This window comes from Lissotriton vulgaris, chromosome 3_1, assembly GCF_964263255.1.
Source record: "Lissotriton vulgaris chromosome 3_1, aLisVul1.2, whole genome shotgun sequence".
NCBI classification, from domain to species: domain Eukaryota; kingdom Metazoa; phylum Chordata; class Amphibia; order Caudata; family Salamandridae; genus Lissotriton; species Lissotriton vulgaris.
The window spans coordinates 1,787,587,664-1,787,605,509 of NC_141689.1; the positions used below are offsets into that span (position 1 = coordinate 1,787,587,664).

The 17,846-nt window shown below is 44.5% G+C and overlaps 1 protein-coding gene across 2 annotated transcripts in view; it reads left to right on the plus strand.

Moving 5' to 3' along the window:
• Positions 1-17,846, plus strand: part of PRDM5 (PR/SET domain 5) — a 666,844-nt gene that overhangs the window by 149,655 nt on the left and 499,343 nt on the right. For both annotated transcript variants that reach the window (XM_086962221.1, XM_086962220.1), the window contains exon 3: positions 9,166-9,288. In XM_086962221.1, the coding sequence (XP_086818347.1) occupies positions 9,166-9,288 (123 nt within the window). The remainder of the gene's footprint in view (positions 1-9,165; positions 9,289-17,846) is intronic.

Genomic DNA, 17,846 nt, shown 5'->3' on the forward strand with positions numbered 1-17,846 from the left:
CCCTTAGGGAACATAAAACTCCAAAACGTAAGGCACTCACCACCCTAGACAAACAGGATAGAGCACTCACCACCCTTGGACAATTAATGTATGAAAATCCAAAATAATACTCAAACAACATGGGGAACTCACCACCCCAAAACTTAGGGTACTCACCACCCTAGACAAAACACGGGGCACACTCCACCCCACAAACTATAGGGCATTCACCACCCTAACACCAATGCACAGGGTACTCACCACCCTAAACATACCACTATAGGGCACTCACCACCCTAGACAAGACATAGGGCACTAACCACCAAAAACCACTGCATGGCGCACTATCCACCCCAAGACAAACCACTATAGGGCACTCTCCACCCTAGGCAAGATATAGGGCACTCACTACCCTAATACCACTACACGGGGCACTGACCACCACTAAGTGACAACTATAGGGCACTCACCACCCTAGACAAACAAAATATGTGAACGTTTTACTAATCACCCCAAAACTAACCACTATAGGGCACTCACCACCCTAGACAACTACATACGGCACTGAACACTTTCAACAACTTACAGGGCACACACCATCCTAATATAACTTGGCAGGACACTCACGAAACAGATCACCATAGAGCACTCATTACCCCCCCCCCAAAAAAACTGACACTATAGGGCACTCGCCACCCTAGACAACAACATATGACATAGACCACCTTCAACAACATATAGGGCACTCACCACCCTTAAACAACTTGACAGGGCACACACCACCCCAAAGCTGAACACCGTAGGGCGCTCACCACCCTAGACAAACAACACACGACACAGACTACCTTCAACAACATGTAGGGCACTTAACCCCAAACACTGACCACTATAGGGCACTCACCACCCTAGACAAACAAACTACAAATACAACAGCACGGGGCACTCACCACCCCAAAACTGACCGCTAAAGGAAACACAACACCCCAAAACTGACCGCTATATGACACTCACCACCCTAGTCAAACAACATATGACTCAGACCATCTTCAACAACTTATAAGGCACTCACCACCTAAATACAACAGCACGGGCACTCACCACCCAAATATTGACACTATAGGGCACTCACCACCCTAATACAACTCGACGGGCACTCAATACCACAAAACTGACACTATAGGGCACTTACCAGACAAGACAAACAACAAAGACATCAACCAACCTAAACAACATACCTACTACCCTAATACAACTACACGGGGCACTCACTGCCCACTATAGACACTCACCACTGAAAATCCGACCCTATAGAGCATTTTTTACCCTAGACTTCAACATAGAACTCAGACCACCTTAAATAACATATACAACAGCACGGGGCGCTCACCACTCCAACACTTCACCACCATAGACTATCAACATACAACACAGACCAACCTAAACCAGATATAGGACATCAACTGCCACCCCACCTACGCCAGGCACACATGATTCTACAATGACATCAGACATTCCAAGAGCCACACCAGCTGAGTAGCAGGGAAAACACAAAGCTAAGTATAACAGCTTCCTTGGAGGTGACCATATTTTGCCCCCTGAAAGCTGGTGTTAAAAAGCTCAGGTATCCTTGAAAGTGCAGAGGGTCTATAGGCTAGGTTTCCTGCACCCCACTCTATACCACTGTACTCCACTCTATATCACCCCACTCTACTCTATTCTACTCTACTCTACAACAGTTTCCCATATTTTACGACTCACCATACTAGTCTACTGTGCGACAGTCCATTCCACTCTATGAAAGTTCACTCTACTATAGGCTATGCCACTCCACTCTACTCCACTCCACAGCACTGTACTGTATGACATGCCTTTAGTCCACTGTACACTATGCCACTCCACTCTATGCCGTTTCACTCTACAACACTCTTCTCTATACAAGTATGCTCTACAACACTCTACCACCCTGTATACCACTATACAACACTGTACTCCACTCTATGCCCATACAATGCACTGTACAACACTCTACACTATTCCACTGTACAACACTCAACTCAAGGCTACTCCACTCTACACTATTCTATTATTTGACAGTCCACTCTACATCATTCCACAGTATCGCAGTACAGTCAATGTTATTCCAATCTATTCCATTCCACTGCATGCTTATCAGCTGTATGGTACTCCACTCTATGGCACTCTACTCTACACTAATAGAGTCTGTGCTATTGTGCTTTACACCACTCCATTCTATGCCACTCTACTGTATGCCACTCCACTGTATGACCCTCGATTCTACATCACTCCACTCTATGCTATTACACTCTACGTAACACCATTCTACAGTGCTCCAGTATATACCACTCCACTGTACCATGCACCACTCTACGCAACTCCACTGTACACCATTCTATTAAATGCTATTCTACTGTACACCACTTCACTGTACAGCACTCCACTGTACGTTCCTCCACTCTATGCCAACTGAGTATACTCCTCTCTATGACCCTCTACTCCACTCTATGACATTCTACGCCCCTTCCATTCTACCAACCTCTACTGCACTCTATGCTACTCCATTGTACATTACTGTACTCCAGTCTATGTCACTGTACTCTACTCTACTCCACTCTACACCACTCTTCTCCTCTCTCCTCTACTCTAGGACACTCTACACAACACCCTCTATGACATGACCCACAATTTACTCCACTCTTCTCTATACCTACTACTCCACTCTACTCCACTGTACTCTATTACTCCACTCTACTCCACTCCACTCCACTCAATGGCACAGTATGCCATTCAATTCTACAAAACACTGTATTCAACACCACTGTACCGCACTCTACTGTACTCTAACTCACTCCTCTCTACAACACTGTATTCCACTCTATGCCACTCCACTCTGCTCCACTCTACAACAGTTTCCCATATTCTATGACACACCATACTACTCCACTGTATGACAATCCATTCCACTCTATGAAAGTTCACTCCAGTGTATGCCATGCCTCTCCACTCTACTCCACTCCATGGCACTTTACTGTATGACAAAATTTTATCCCACTCTACGCCACTATATGACACTCCAATTTACACTGTTCTACTCTACTACCCTCTATACAAGTCCGCTCTACAACACACAACTACACAGTATACCAATATACAGCACTGTACTCCACTATATGCCCATACAATGCACTTCACAACACTCTACACCAACCTACAAGACTTTCCAACAGTCCACGACTCTACTGTACTAGAGGCCACTCCAGTTTATGACTGTACTCTACACCACTCGACTCTACTCCACTCATGCCACTCTACATTATGACATGCAAATCCTCAAAATGATATTTCACTCAAAACACTGTTTTGCCACTCCTCTTGACCCCACTCCAGTCTACTCCACTGCATGACACATAACCTCACTCTACGCCACTCAACGCCAATCCACTGTACACCGTTCCACTGTATGACACCCTACTGTACTCAATTCATCTTCACTCTACAAAACTCTACTACAGTGTATCTACTGTATGACCCTCTTCTCCACTCTATTCCGATCTACTCTACATCACTGTACTACAGTGTAACACAATAGAACACACTACTCCACTCCTCTCTACGACATGCCACTCAACTGTATGACACAGCGTTCCACAGTACAACACTCTCCCCCACTGTACAACACTGTAACACAGTCCAAAGGTTTAACAAACAATTCTATGGCACTCCACTATACAACACTACAATGTACAAGACTCTCTACTATGTGACAGTTCAAACGGCAATACTGAGATATACTACCCTGTACTCCACTAAACTCCACTCTATGGGCCTGGTTTACAAAGGTAAACTTAGACCAGAAGTCTAAGTTTATGACTTTCGATATTCACAAAGGTGAATTTAGATAAAAAGTCTGAGTTTACATCTTTTGGTATTCACAAAGGTAAGTTACAAGTAGTATCTTTACATCCGCACTCGGCACTAAACCTTGGCCCGAGTGTGAAAATTCCACTCCGGAGTTGGAGTGTACTCTCTGCACTCAGAGAGTACATTCTGGGTGCGAAGCGGAATCTCCACACTCTGGGAGGAACATCCGGCCAGTGTGGATGAATACATAGTACTTGTAACTTACCTTTGTAAATACCAAAAGTCGTAAACTTAGGCTTTTGGTCTAAGATTACCTTTGTGAATACCGAAAGTTGTAAACTTAAGCTTTTGGATAAGTTTACCTTTATGAATACAGAAAGTCATAAACATAGACTGTTGGTCTAAGTTTACCTGTGCCACAACATTGTACAAAACTCTATTCCTCTATATACCATTGTACAACACTCTACTTGATGACACTCTACGACACTCGACTCTATGACACTGCACTGTCCAATAGTCAACTGGACTGTACAACATTTTCCTCCACTATATAAAACACCATTGCACTGTATGGTACTCCAATCCACTATAGGACACACCATGCCACTACACTGTTTATCATTTTACTCTACTGTATACTACGTCACATGTCTCTTCTCCACTATACTGTATTCCACTATACAACACGAGACCTTACTACACTACACTCTATGACACTCTCCTTCACTATACTCAGCGACACTCCACTTAACACCACTCAACTACATTACATTTGACACTACGATTTGAAACATACTATCATTAAAAAATAAAAAACATTTACATTTAATGAAAAAACAAAAGGTTAAAGCTAAGTTATAGTTAAAAAATGTTATTCTTTCTGTACAAACCCAACTTAAACTATACAAACTTTAGAAATTCTAAAGTTATCGTTTCAACTTAAATTTATAATTTACTTACCACAAATTATAACTTAAATTTATAATGACGCACAACTTTCAATGTACTATAAGTCACACACCTCCGGACACATTCTTATGACATCACTCGCCACACTACATTAACTATAATTCACCCTTTCTCCATGTCCGGGTGTTATTATATGACTTATAACTTGGGAAATCATAGCATTCATATCAACACTTGAAACATCTAATGACATACTTTCTTAGATCAAAGTGTATGGTAGAGTGGCGACTTGTAGTTAATGTAGTGTAGCAAATGAGATGACAAGATTGTGTATGGAGGTGTATGACTTAAAGTAAATAAGTATGTTTATATAATGATTGTCTACAAAATATTGCTCTATAAACTTTATAAACAACTACAAATGAAGGTAATACTGTAATACATTTAGTAACTTTTTAAATTAGAGTGACCAATCAGAATACTATTATAAACCTGTGGCGCTCTTCTCAATTTTCACAGGCTTGGAACTATATAAATATGTAATACAAACCAAAGGAAATGAATGCTTTGGGAAACTTGTTTATCTTAGGAGTGCATTGCAGGAATAAGAAACACATTCATGTAAATATTCAGCCTTCTGCATGGGTAAATCAATTATTCTAATGTTGTCGTCTTCAGCAACATGTCTCCCACTGCAGGCTCAGTCTGTTAGCCAGGTGAATATTCTATTTTCTAAACAACTCTGCAATCTTCACAGGACAAAGAAGTAGTGGTATTTGTGTCTAATAACACTTGTTGAGTTATTAAACTCCTGTCTAGATATCTACCGACTAGAATCTAATCAAATTGAAGCAATTTGGTAGTGCACAGCTGTGTGATTTTCAATAATGCACACACTTCTGACAACTGGTTGGTGGAGTTGAGGCACGTCCAGGAGTAAGATGAACCTGCTCTACTTAGATAGACTATAGCAGACCTTATAAGGGCTTTCCAGGGTAACAACATCTGGAGAGGTTTCATGGAGAAAACACCCGAAAGTGATATGAGGATTTTACCCAATGGAGATACCAAGGAAATTCCTCCCATTCAAAATATTTAGCAAAATCACATGGTGAATTAATTTTCTGTGCTCTGTTTTCTATGCACTCCCACATATTAATCTAGTTTATACACATTCAGAGTGAAATTTTTAATGAGCCAGCAGCACAACACCTTAGCTTGATGGGTAACAGTGGACAGACATATTGAAAGTGCTGTTCGAAGCTTTTACGTTCTATCACTGAATTAGAGAAAGGTCTACAGCTATGGAGAGCATGACAAGGTTTTTTTGTTAGATATTATGAGAGGGAAAATCAATATTGGCTGTATTGCTGCTTTTGTTCTATATACAATTTTTAAAAAATGTACTCCTTAAGAAAGCTTGTTTTTTTGCAACTACTGCCGACAAAATGCCCACAGTAGACCCTGCCAGACTATGCAAGTTTAAGATGATAAACTAGTTTTTGAGTTGTTTATTTTGCTTTAGTTTTTTGTGGATCTTAAGCGTGCTGACAAAACAAACTTTTTTTCTGCCTTGCATTATTTTATTAAAGCATTGTTATGTTTTGGAGAAAAAGACGAACGGCACTAAAGGAATGTAATGTTTGCATACGATAAGAACAATTGCAGGAAGGCTCACTGCTGTCAGCGGATGCACATGAGTACTACAGTTCTAGATTAGTTCTAACATATTTTACAGTTACAACGTTTAAGAACAGAGGACAGAGCCTCATAATTTAGAAGAATCAGGCCGAGTTTAAAATAGCATTTAATGTTGCTATATAGGTCTCCTGTTTATTTGCATTTATCATATGGAAATTTCAGTCTTCTTCATTGTGAAGGAAGACCTTTTTGACTGCCCAAGTGATTAAGTGTTTCATATTCCATGCCACTTTTTTTTGATCTGTTGACCACATCAACATGCAGGATATAGTTTAAAACCATTTATGCCAAATTCGTTTATGGGTTGGAACCAATGTTTATTTATGAATTCAAGGAATATGTCAGCTATATGGTTAGCAATATGGTTGCATCATCATGCACTGTTTTTCCTTCAATAAAAACCTTAATTGTATTTAATGTCAACCTGTACTTCTTTCATCATATAATTAACTTGTATAGCTATTTGTAAATTGATGTGGAAAACCACTTAGGAAAGTTTTGTGTGTGTTCACTACCTTTATTTGGCTAACACCGCTATTCTCCCGAGAACACAAGTGTTCCCACACTAACAATAAATGTATTACTTTGGAGCATCCGCAATATTTGTAAATTTTAAAGACTCACAAAATAAATCTACATCAAATATACATCTAAATCTACTGGCGAGGCCATAGGACCTCATTTAGAGGTTGGCATATGCTTTAATTGCCATTTTCACTTTCATCTCTCCTCAAATAGAGGTGGTAAAACTGCAGTTTTTAGGTCTCGGCTAGACTACGCAAGCACAGTCTCGGAGACATGGTGTGTTCTATCTCTGGGCTTACAGGCCACCCATCTCATATCATTGGTAAACTTCGGAGTTGCTCGCATTATCTTTGATGCCATTCATCATGGCATGCAGGCGTCATGCTCTCTTCTTCTCTTTGGCCCTCCCATAGTGCATGGACCAAGTACATGTTTACTTACACCGCTCTCAGTTTGTGGAGCTATATTTTGCTTAATTTACAAGCACTTTACAGGAGTATGTGTGTTCAGGTCTTCTCCCTCGTACACATACACATTCCACTAAAATGCATGCATGTGTACATAAACAAATGTATTTCTTAAAAAGTTGTTAAAACACGAACAGAACTTGTTTACTTTTTTTGCCTGATCCACTTGTATTGGAGCGCTTGTTCTGTCCTGCATCTTGTTCTTTATTTTCAAGAACTCCATGAGAGTGCTAGTGTTTTCAGTCCATCTCCCTTGTACACATAAACGCAGCACTAAAATTCACGCTTATGTATATAAATAAATGCATTTCTTAAAAAGTTGTTAGAACACAAACATCACTTTTTTTTTTGCATGATCGTATGGTATTGGAGTGCTTGTTCCTTCCTCCATCTTGCCATAGTGCTAACATCAGTCAATTGTATTGGAGCGCTATGAGGGCTCACCAGTTACATTACACAATGACACATTCATTGTCATAGGCAGGAGGGAGCATAAATGTTTGCCTAGAATGACAAATTGTTCAGTCGAACCCGATATTCGAGCCAGGTTCCCAGCTCCCCTGGCAGCAGCACTGGCTGTTACACCACATCTTCGCTTCACATTACAGTTCAACCATTTCCCACAATCACTTTCACATTCGTTCAGCAAAACCCCGTCTTCACAGAAAAAGCATTTGTCAAAGCCAATAGATCGCGGCAATGCACAGGCTATTGACTTTGTAAATGTCAATGTCTTTCATCATGTTAACCCCTTCAATGCTCATGACGAGCTCAGCTCAGCTCGTCATGCAGTACAGTGCTCCTGTGCTCATGAAGAGCTGAGCTTGTCATGACCACACCCGTTTTTATTGCTGTCCAGCACAGCAGAGGAATCTCTCAAGCAGCGATGTGGTTAATAATAGTAATAATAATAATAATAATAATAATAATAATAATAATAATAATAATAATAATAATAATAATAATAACCTTTAGTTGGAGGTAATCACATCCATAAAAGATACAATAATCATGTTGTCTAGCAGCACATCTGCTGTTCAGCATGGCTGAAAGTCAATGATAACAGCTCTATGATGCAGCCAGCTCAGCAATGTCATTTCGCTTTGTTGTATTAGGAGGGGCAGGACAATAAACTCAAGATGGAGATGAAGAGACTGGTTGTTGGCCGAACATTTTGTGATTCTGGTTTTCAGTGATTTTCAGCCATACTTTTCCGTAGATTCACCCTGGGAAGCATGATAAAAATGGGCAGGGGAAAATCTGACTATCGCCGGGATAAAACTCTTGATTTTTCATTCACATAAAAAAATCCACAATAATGAATGGCGTGTAGGTGAAAAAAAACAGGACGCTGCTTAGCATTCATCTGAGCCTTCAGCACCTCTATCCCACCAGTGGATGCCCTGAAGCACAGAAATCCAGTTACGCAGTCAGAGACTTCTGAATATGGTGAGCTATCATCCAGCAGGCGGGCAGAAGCCAGGGTCTCTGGTGACCTGTCGGGCTAGTGGCCACCCACCATGTGCTAAATCAGGCTCTTATGCAATGTTTTTCCAATCTGGCCGTAGATCACAATTAAAACTAGTATGATGAGAAAGAAAACGGGCACTTAAAATATCAATGTTTAATTTCTGTGTTTCATCTCTATCTCTAGGAAGTAGTTGATACCATTGTTTTAGTTTCCTTTTACTTTGTGTTCCAGGTCCGCGGTAGTAAAGGAGAGGTGTTATACGTGCTCGATGCAAGCAACCCCCGTCATTCAAACTGGCTTCGATTTGTCCATGAAGCACCATCACAGAACCAAAAAAACTTAGCTGCCATACAGGTAAGTGTACAGATTGTCACTCTCATTGTCAGTGCAGGCATAGAGACAGACCACAGTTAACAGAGCTCATTTGCAGAAGAGACCCCTAGGGGTACCTAAGAACAGTAATACTTACTTTGTTACACTTTGCAACAACTATGGAGTGCATATTTGATGTACACAATTAAACTATAGGGCCAATATCAGAGAGACTTTGCAAAGGACAAAAAAAATCAATTTTTACAATGTTTGCTGTGAATGTTGATTAGGAGTGGGATAAACGATATTGCTCCAGTCCATTTCAGAGGAAGATTATTTTAACCAGGGCAAAACATTGTTTTGCAATTCGAAAAAAACATATGCCGAACATGTTCACACATAATTTTAATTGGTGGTAGAAGTTTTAAAAAAGAGAACATAATCCATGAATAGGTCTTTAGAAAGGAATAATGCAGACTAACTTTAAAATATTTGCACCTTGAGTGATAAAAACAGCAACACATTTCACCCAAGAGAGGTTCACAACAGAACAAAGTCGGAATAGGGTCCTTTAATTGGACACAATATAACCCCATCAAGGGACACTACCCTTGAGCTCTTTCCATCCTTGACCTCTCCCTTGGCTATAAAAATATTATAATTCAAGGACAAGAAAAGTAGCAACTTGCCTTTGTTTCATTCCATGGTGATAGAGTGTAATAGGACCAGTCTTCACCTGATGCAATGTTTTAGGATGTTACATGTACCTGAGCTTTATTTTTGATTTATCATCATTTTTGTGAATAATGCACTGTAGGTTTTAAAACCCCATTTTTTGCACTGTATATAATCATTGGGCACATTGTGTTGAGTGTTTGTTTGATGTGTATATATCTAAAGAAGAGACAGGAGAAGGCAAGATAATAGTGTCTAGTTTGCTTAGTGACAGGCATGAATGTTTTGTAAAATAAATGTGAAAAATCAGACAGTATATATGAATATACCCCAAGGATAATTTAAAAACCTTTTGGGTAAAAAATATTGGTTGTTCGATCTATGGTGTCAGAGGCAGCCAGATATCCCTCAATTTGGCCCGGAATATGGGTTTTGGGGGCTGAACTGTCCCTAAAGCCTATCGTGCCTGCTGTGCCATCTGACATCGATAATCCCATGTCAAGGCCCTGGAACTTTAGATGCTGGTATGTATCTTTTATTATAAGGTAATTCTGGACTGGTAGGTCGGGCGCCGCATTCCATGAGCATTGTGTATAGAAAACTGTGTGCTCGGTGGAAACGGGATGGTTTCTTTAGGGGTTGGTTATGCTATCAACTTGAGCTACATATTAGTAATGAATTAAAGTCTTTGCTAGATTGTGCCTCTTACCTGTCTTCTGCTCGGGTAGTTTTGCGACCTGGCAATGAGTTTGTCGCGAGGTTGCTTTCCAAGTTATTGTTGGGGTAAAAAAAATTGAATGTGTGCCAGTGTAATGTAATTGGTGCTCATGTAAAGAGCTCCAATACATCCAAGTCGAGTTTGCACTATAATACAATTGTAAAAAAAAAATATGTTACCTAGAAAATGTTTTGCCGCGAATCCTCCCTGCTGAGCTGAGTCCTGCTAAGTGTGAAGGCGGGCCACTGTCTCTAAAATCAGAGAGCTGCAACGCAGTTACTAACGATAAACAATTTAATAACAGTAAAATAGATTTTAAAAGTTGCCAACTTGCAGACCATGTTTTCTAAACAATTTTATCGGTATTTCAGCAATTAAATGCTTTATGTGAGCACTCACCTGTTGTGCCCAGAACGTAAGTTTGGTGCCTCTGGAGCGACCCTTGACCCTGCCCCGCGGTAGGTCACTCCCCACGCCACCGCGCTGCCCGTGTCAGTGTCTGCTCCTCCTCTACTGCTGCATTGTGCCTGGTTGTATTGTGTATTGTGTATTGTGATCTGCTGTTGTGCCTGTCTGCTGCGCTGTGCTCTCTCCATTGACTCTATTTTTCCCCCTTGTTGTCTCTTATTTCCTCTGCTGATGCATTGTGTCTAGTTGTGCAAATTGTGATCTTTTGCTGTTTCCATTGACTGTGCGAATTGTGATCTGTTGCTGTGCTTCTTCCATTTACTTTTTCTTCCCCCTTGGTATCTCTTGTTCCACATTGCCCTGTGCCCTGTCTCTGCCTCCGGTTTTCCCCCGCGGCCCTCACCTTTCCCACTCCCGCCTCCCAGCTGCCCCTCCCTTCCACCCCCCCTTATATGGAGGCCGTGCAGCCAAAGGCGCGCCTAAGGCAAGCTAGTCTGCGCCCGTCAGCACCTGGACCGCGCCCAGCATCAGGACCCCTGGCCCCCATGAACTCCACGACGCCCACCTCTGCTACAACTCCAGCACTCTCCTCGCACTCAATGCCGGACGATCACACATATGCTGCCTGGCCACCCCGAAGCGCACCCAAGGACCCTTCTCCTGCCGGAACTGCAGCTTCACCAGCATCCGGCCCGCCAACCCACCTACCGAAGAACCCAACTTCCTCAGATGCATCCTGCTCAACACCCGCTCCGCACGCAAACAAGCTATCCAACTCTGGGACCTACTAGACACTGACACCCCAGATGTCGCCTTCCTGACAGAGACCTGGCTTAACCCCTCCTCGGCACTCAACATTGCCATAGACATCCCGGAAGGCTACAAGATTACCCGCAAGGACCGCACCAACAAAGTAGGAGGAGGAATTGCCATCATCCACAAAAACACTCTCAAAGTCTCGACAGACACCGACGACACCCTCAGCATCGCAGAAAACCTGCACTTCCAGATCCACACCAACCCCAACACCACCCTCAGAGGCACCCTCGTCTACAGACCCCCCGGACCCCACCGCAGTTTAGCGACTCCATCGCCGACTTCATCAGCACACACGCCCTCACCTCCATGGACTACATCCTCCTCGGGGACCTGAACTTCTACCTCGAGAACAACAACGACTCCTACTCCTCTACCCTGATCAACAACCTCGCCAACTTCGGACTCAGACAACTCGTCACAACACCCACCCACTCTGCCGGCCACACGCTTGACCCCATCTTCTCAGCAAGCCCTCACGTCCTCTTCAACCGGACCACTGAACTCCACTGGACCGACCACCGCTGCATCAACTTCACCTTCCGGAAACCCACCACAAACCACCTCACCAAGCAGATGCCTTGCCGACGCTGGAGCAAGGTCACCGAGGACCAGCTAACTATCGACCTCACCAAGTGCCCACTATCAGACCTGACAGACCCCAACGCCGCAGCCTCAGACAATGGATCGACGACTGCGCCAAAACCCTCGCCCGCTTAAGAAGCCCTCTAACACCCACACCAGCAAGAGAGCCAACTGGTTCACCGAAGACCTCCAGGCCTCCAAACGAACCTGCCGAAAACTAAAAAAAACTGGATCCGTGAACGAACACCGGAAAGGTACACAGCCCACAAGAACACCACCTGCAGACACCACCACCTCATCAGAACCGCCAAAAGGACCTCCTTCAAAGACTTCCTAGGCAACAATGCACACAACAGCAAAGAGCTCTTTAACATTGTGAAGGAACTCTCCAACCCCAGCTCCAACACCAACGACATCCCACCATCACAAGACCTGTGCCACTCGCTGGCCACCTTCTTCCATCGCAAGATCACATACATCCACAACAGCTTCTACGCCGTCACCACCCCAGCAACCACCGAGACCACAGCTCCCACGACCATCACCCGCACCAACCTCCTTCTCGCCTGGACCAACATCAACCATAACTACACCATCAACATAATGAAGACCATCCACTCCGGATCCCCGGAAGACCCCTGCCCACACCACATCTTCAACAAAGCCAGCAGCACAATCGCACCCCATCTCTGGAAAACCATCACCATCTCCTTCGCGACAGCGACCTTCCCGGAGAGCTGGAAGCACGCAGAGATCAACCTTTACTCAAGAAACCAAAGGCGGACCCCAAGGACCTAAAGAACTTCCGACCCATCTCCCTGTTCCCGTTCCCAGCGAAGGTCATCGAAAAGGCCGTCAACAAACAACTGACCTGTTTCCTTGAGGAGAACAGCATCCTGGACCCGTCCCAGTCCGGTTTCCGCAGCAACCACAGCACCAAACTGCGCTTATCGCCGCCACCAACGACATCAGGACCCTGCTTGACAACGGAGAAACCGCGGCCTTCATCCTCCTGGACCTGTCAGCCGCCTTCGACGCGGTCTGCCACCGTACACTATGATCACGCCTCCACAACGCCGGAATTCAAGAGAAGGCCCTGGACTGGACCACCTCCTTCCTCTCCGGTAGAACACAGAGCGCCCGCCTCCTCCCCTTCCTTTCCGAAGACACCGAGATCATCTGCGGCGTACCCCAAGGTTCATCCCTCAGCCCAACGCTGTTCAATGTCTACATGGCACCACTCGCCCACGTCGCACGATGGCACAACCTCAACATCATCTCCTACGATAACGACACCCAGCTGATCCTCTTCCTCACCAAAGACCCCCACACCGCCAAAACCAACCTCCAGGAAGGAATGAAGGCCATCGCCGACTGGATGAGAAACAGCCGACTGAAGCTGAACTCGGACAAGACGGAGGTCCTCATCCTCTGACCCACCCCCTCGGCCTGGGATGACTCCTGGTGGCCGACTGCACTAGGAGCACCCCCTACACCCACCGACCACGCACGCAACCTAGGGGTCATCTTAGACTCCACCCTTTCCATGACAAAGCAGGTCAACACCGTCTCCTCCTGCTGCTTCTACACCCTCCGCATGCTTCGCAGGATCTTCAAGTGGATCCCCACTGGAACTAGAAGGACGGTCACCCATGCCCTCGTCAGCAGTAGACTGGACTATGGCAACGCACTCTGCGCAGGAGCCCCGGTCAAACTCCTGAAGCTGCTCCAATGCATCCGGAACGCTTCCGCACACCTGATCCTCGACATCCCTCGCCGCAGCCACATCACACCCCACCTGGGAGACCTGCACTGGCTTCCCATCAACAAGAGGATAACCTTCAAACTCCTCACCCAAGAACACAAGGCGCTCCACCACACTGGACCAGCGTACGTCAACAGCCGATGCAGCCTCTACACCCCCACCCGCCAGCTCCGCTCCGCAGACCACGCCCTCACCATCGTCACCTGCATCCGAAGAGTGACCTGCGGCAGCAGATCATTCTCCCACCTCGCCGGGAAGACATGGAACACCATTCCCATCTGCGTACGGCAGATCGAAGACCTCCTAACCTTCAGGAGACTCCTCAAGACCTGGCTCTTCGAACAGTAGCAGCATCCCCCCTAGCGCCTTGAGACCCTCTTGGGTATGTAGTGCGCTTTCGAAATGCTATGATTGATTGATTGATTGAGTGGGTGCAAGGCACCTGCCCTTACTGTCGGGCTCGGCCTGCCCGCGCCACCGTGAAGAAGCAGAGGTAAACCTACATTGCACGAGGGTGGGTACAGCTGCAGTGGAGTGGGGGGTCGTTGGTGGGTCCAGAAGTTAGCATACATGTGATTGGAGGCGGCCGCTCTCTGCATCATGGCCAGGCAGACCCTGTTGTGCTGCGGCCTGTGCACCGAGCTCCACTTTAACCACCTGAGTCCTGTGCAGGGTGAGGAGTAAAGGTTGAATCCTGGCTTGACCGGCGGCCTGAGCAATCCATTGTTGATGACAAAAGAAAAGAAGGCAAGTGCTAGCTGGGCTGAGCCCAAGTGGATCCGGCTGCACCTTACTTTGAGATTAAATATAGTCGATCATATCAGCATGACTTGTGTCTTTTTAATTCCAGCTTGCCTCTAGAGAAACGGTGCATACAGCAGTGGGAAGTCTGAACATAGCTAAGTAAATTGGAGAGCTGCCAGCAGCTGCAGGTTAGCACCCGAAGTGCTTTTGTTGTTAATCACTCTAGCGCCTCCTCGCATGTTCATCAATTGGGGGAGCTGTAAATGCGTAACTAATGCATTTTAGTGCAGTGATGCGGACCACCACACCAAAATGCGTTAGTCTAACGCCTGATGCGTTGTACTTGGCAGGGCTGCACATGGGGGTTGAATCGAGGAGAGTTGAGAACCAACTGGAGAAAATAATGAAGCAACACTCAGGGCAGTAGGAAGCAAGATAGGGGAGTATGTGGAAACAATATAGAGGGCACGGCTGGAAGAAGCAACACGGAGGGCACAAGCAATGAAGCATAATAAAAAAACAAAGGTTTATGAGGTGTAAGCAAACAAACAGCTCAATGTGAAATTGAAGTACACAAGAGAGTAACTAAAAGGGTGAAGCTGTGTAAAAGTGTATGTAAAAGCGGCTCAAAGTACAGAGTTGTGGAAAATTCAATTTTTATAATGTTATGAAAGGAAATGTGCTTTGATGAGTGGAAAAGCACAGAGAATGGGGAAAATGCATGCATGCTCATGGAATGCTTTTAGAAAAAAAAAAGTATCCCAAAAAGCAGACAGTTGTGGAAGGATAAAAGGAGCCAATCAGGGAGATTGTAAGCAGGTTACCCTCCACGGGAGGGACAAAGACTAAATTGTTGTGCTAATATTAATAAAATCCACCACATTTAGAAAGCAAGAAACTAAAGCCCTCATTATGACGAAGGTCAGATGAGTATCTGACAGACATTGTTTTGCGATCAGGAGAGCCCTACAAGTAAGCAAACATGCCTTTTTGTGTTGAGGCTTGTGCTGTGGCCCAGAAAAGGGTTGCAGCACAAGCCTCAATGCAAAAAGGCATGTTTGTAAACATTGCTGTCCCATGAGCCAGGCGCCATGTGGTGCCTGGCACAGGGTGCATGGATGTTTCAGCGGGCACCATAGTCAAGGCCCAGGGTTGACAGTTGGCCAGCTAGGGGCTCTCAAAGTCCCGTTCTGACTGCCTTTCTATGGCGGTCATACATCGTAAATCGGGCCCTAAAAATGAAAAAAAACGGAAGGCAATTGAAGGAGTTGTTCTTCGGCCACTTATCGACAAGTCCCCAATAAGTCGTTTGCAACCAGGCAGCTACCCTGTCTGACAGACTTCGATCTACAAACAGATTGAAGAAAGTTGTCTCAATGTTTGCCATGTTGCAAATGCCATTGCCACACAGTGTCACTTCATGATGTTGGTTGAATTTTGAAACAAGATTGTCCCAAGCGTGTGTAGTAACAGCGAGGTTAAATACATTTTGCTATCAAATAAGGTTATTCATAGTGTATCATATAAATGACCCTTTCTATCTGAAAAATGTATATTTTAATGAATGGGGTAGTTTCGAAATTTAACTTGTCAGGTGTTTCAGTCCAGTGATTTTATATTAGCTATAAAAATGCGAGGATGTGACACCTACATTGAACAAGCATTTGCAATGCACTAGGTCTCGCAATTGCTAAATTTTGACCTATTGGCCTTGAAAATGACAATGCCATTTATTTATGAATTTAAAAAACACCGGCAAAAATAAAAATGCATTGTCATTTACAATACAAATAGGTCAACGTTTCTAAAATGCGAGACCTATTGCATTGCAAATGCTTGTTTCTTTTCTTTCTAAAGCGTTTTGAACGACAGTGCAGATGGAAACGATGCTACAGACATCGTTCAAAAAATTCTATTTTTGAACACTTTCGCTTTCTGTGTTTGAATACCATTGGATCAGTTATAGGTGTTTTTTTCTGGAACCAGGCATTCTATATATTGTGGGGAAAAGTATGACCAGCAAAGCAAAAGAAAAAAATATGTTATTTGTCTTTCCCCATGTACACAATTTATGCATGCACCACGTGCTGATTGGAGTAAGCTAGACCTTTAGAGCCTTCAGCTATAAGGAAGCAAATAAACAAAAATGACATTTTATATAGTATTGTTAACCTAGTAGGTCGAATTTATCTCTGGATGCAGTTTATGATAAACACGAACGTGTGTATATGTCTTAAGTGTCTGTTGAGTGTAGAGATACCACAATAATTAAGGGGTCATTTTTTTTGTTGGAAGAAAGTGCAATAGTAATTTATTTTACACTGTGTGGTTGGACCTGCCAAGTAGGGTGCAAAGATACACCAGCCAATAGCATTCAGGGAATGTCACATCAACTGATGGTGCTAATGCAGTTATTAAACGAGGATTAGCAGCCTCCTGCACAGAGTGCTGGACGGTAAGTAACTGTCCCGCCACATAATGACACAAAGAGCAGCACTTACTGTGATGGCATAAGCCACTCCCAAAGCAGGTCAGCCTCCTCCAACACGGGGCTCGGCAGCAGGGCACGCCAGGATGGTTCACAGTGATCTGAGGGTCCCTTGCCCGGCGATGAAGTTCAGTGCTGCATGGGCTTAGGCTCCCCGGACCGAGTGAGGAGGCGAGGAGCGCATGCTGCATCTCAGCGGCTCTGTAGAGGAAGGCACAGGAGCAGGCTGTGCTGAGGAGGCAGCAGGCACGCTGAGCGCTGGCAAGGGTGACACGCCTTAACAGCAGAGAGGCGAGCCTCGCTTGCGAAAGTGACTCCCCGGACCGAGTGAGAGGCGAGGAGCACGTGCTGCATCTCAGCGGCTCTGTAGATGACGACACAGGAGCAGGCTGTGCAGAGGA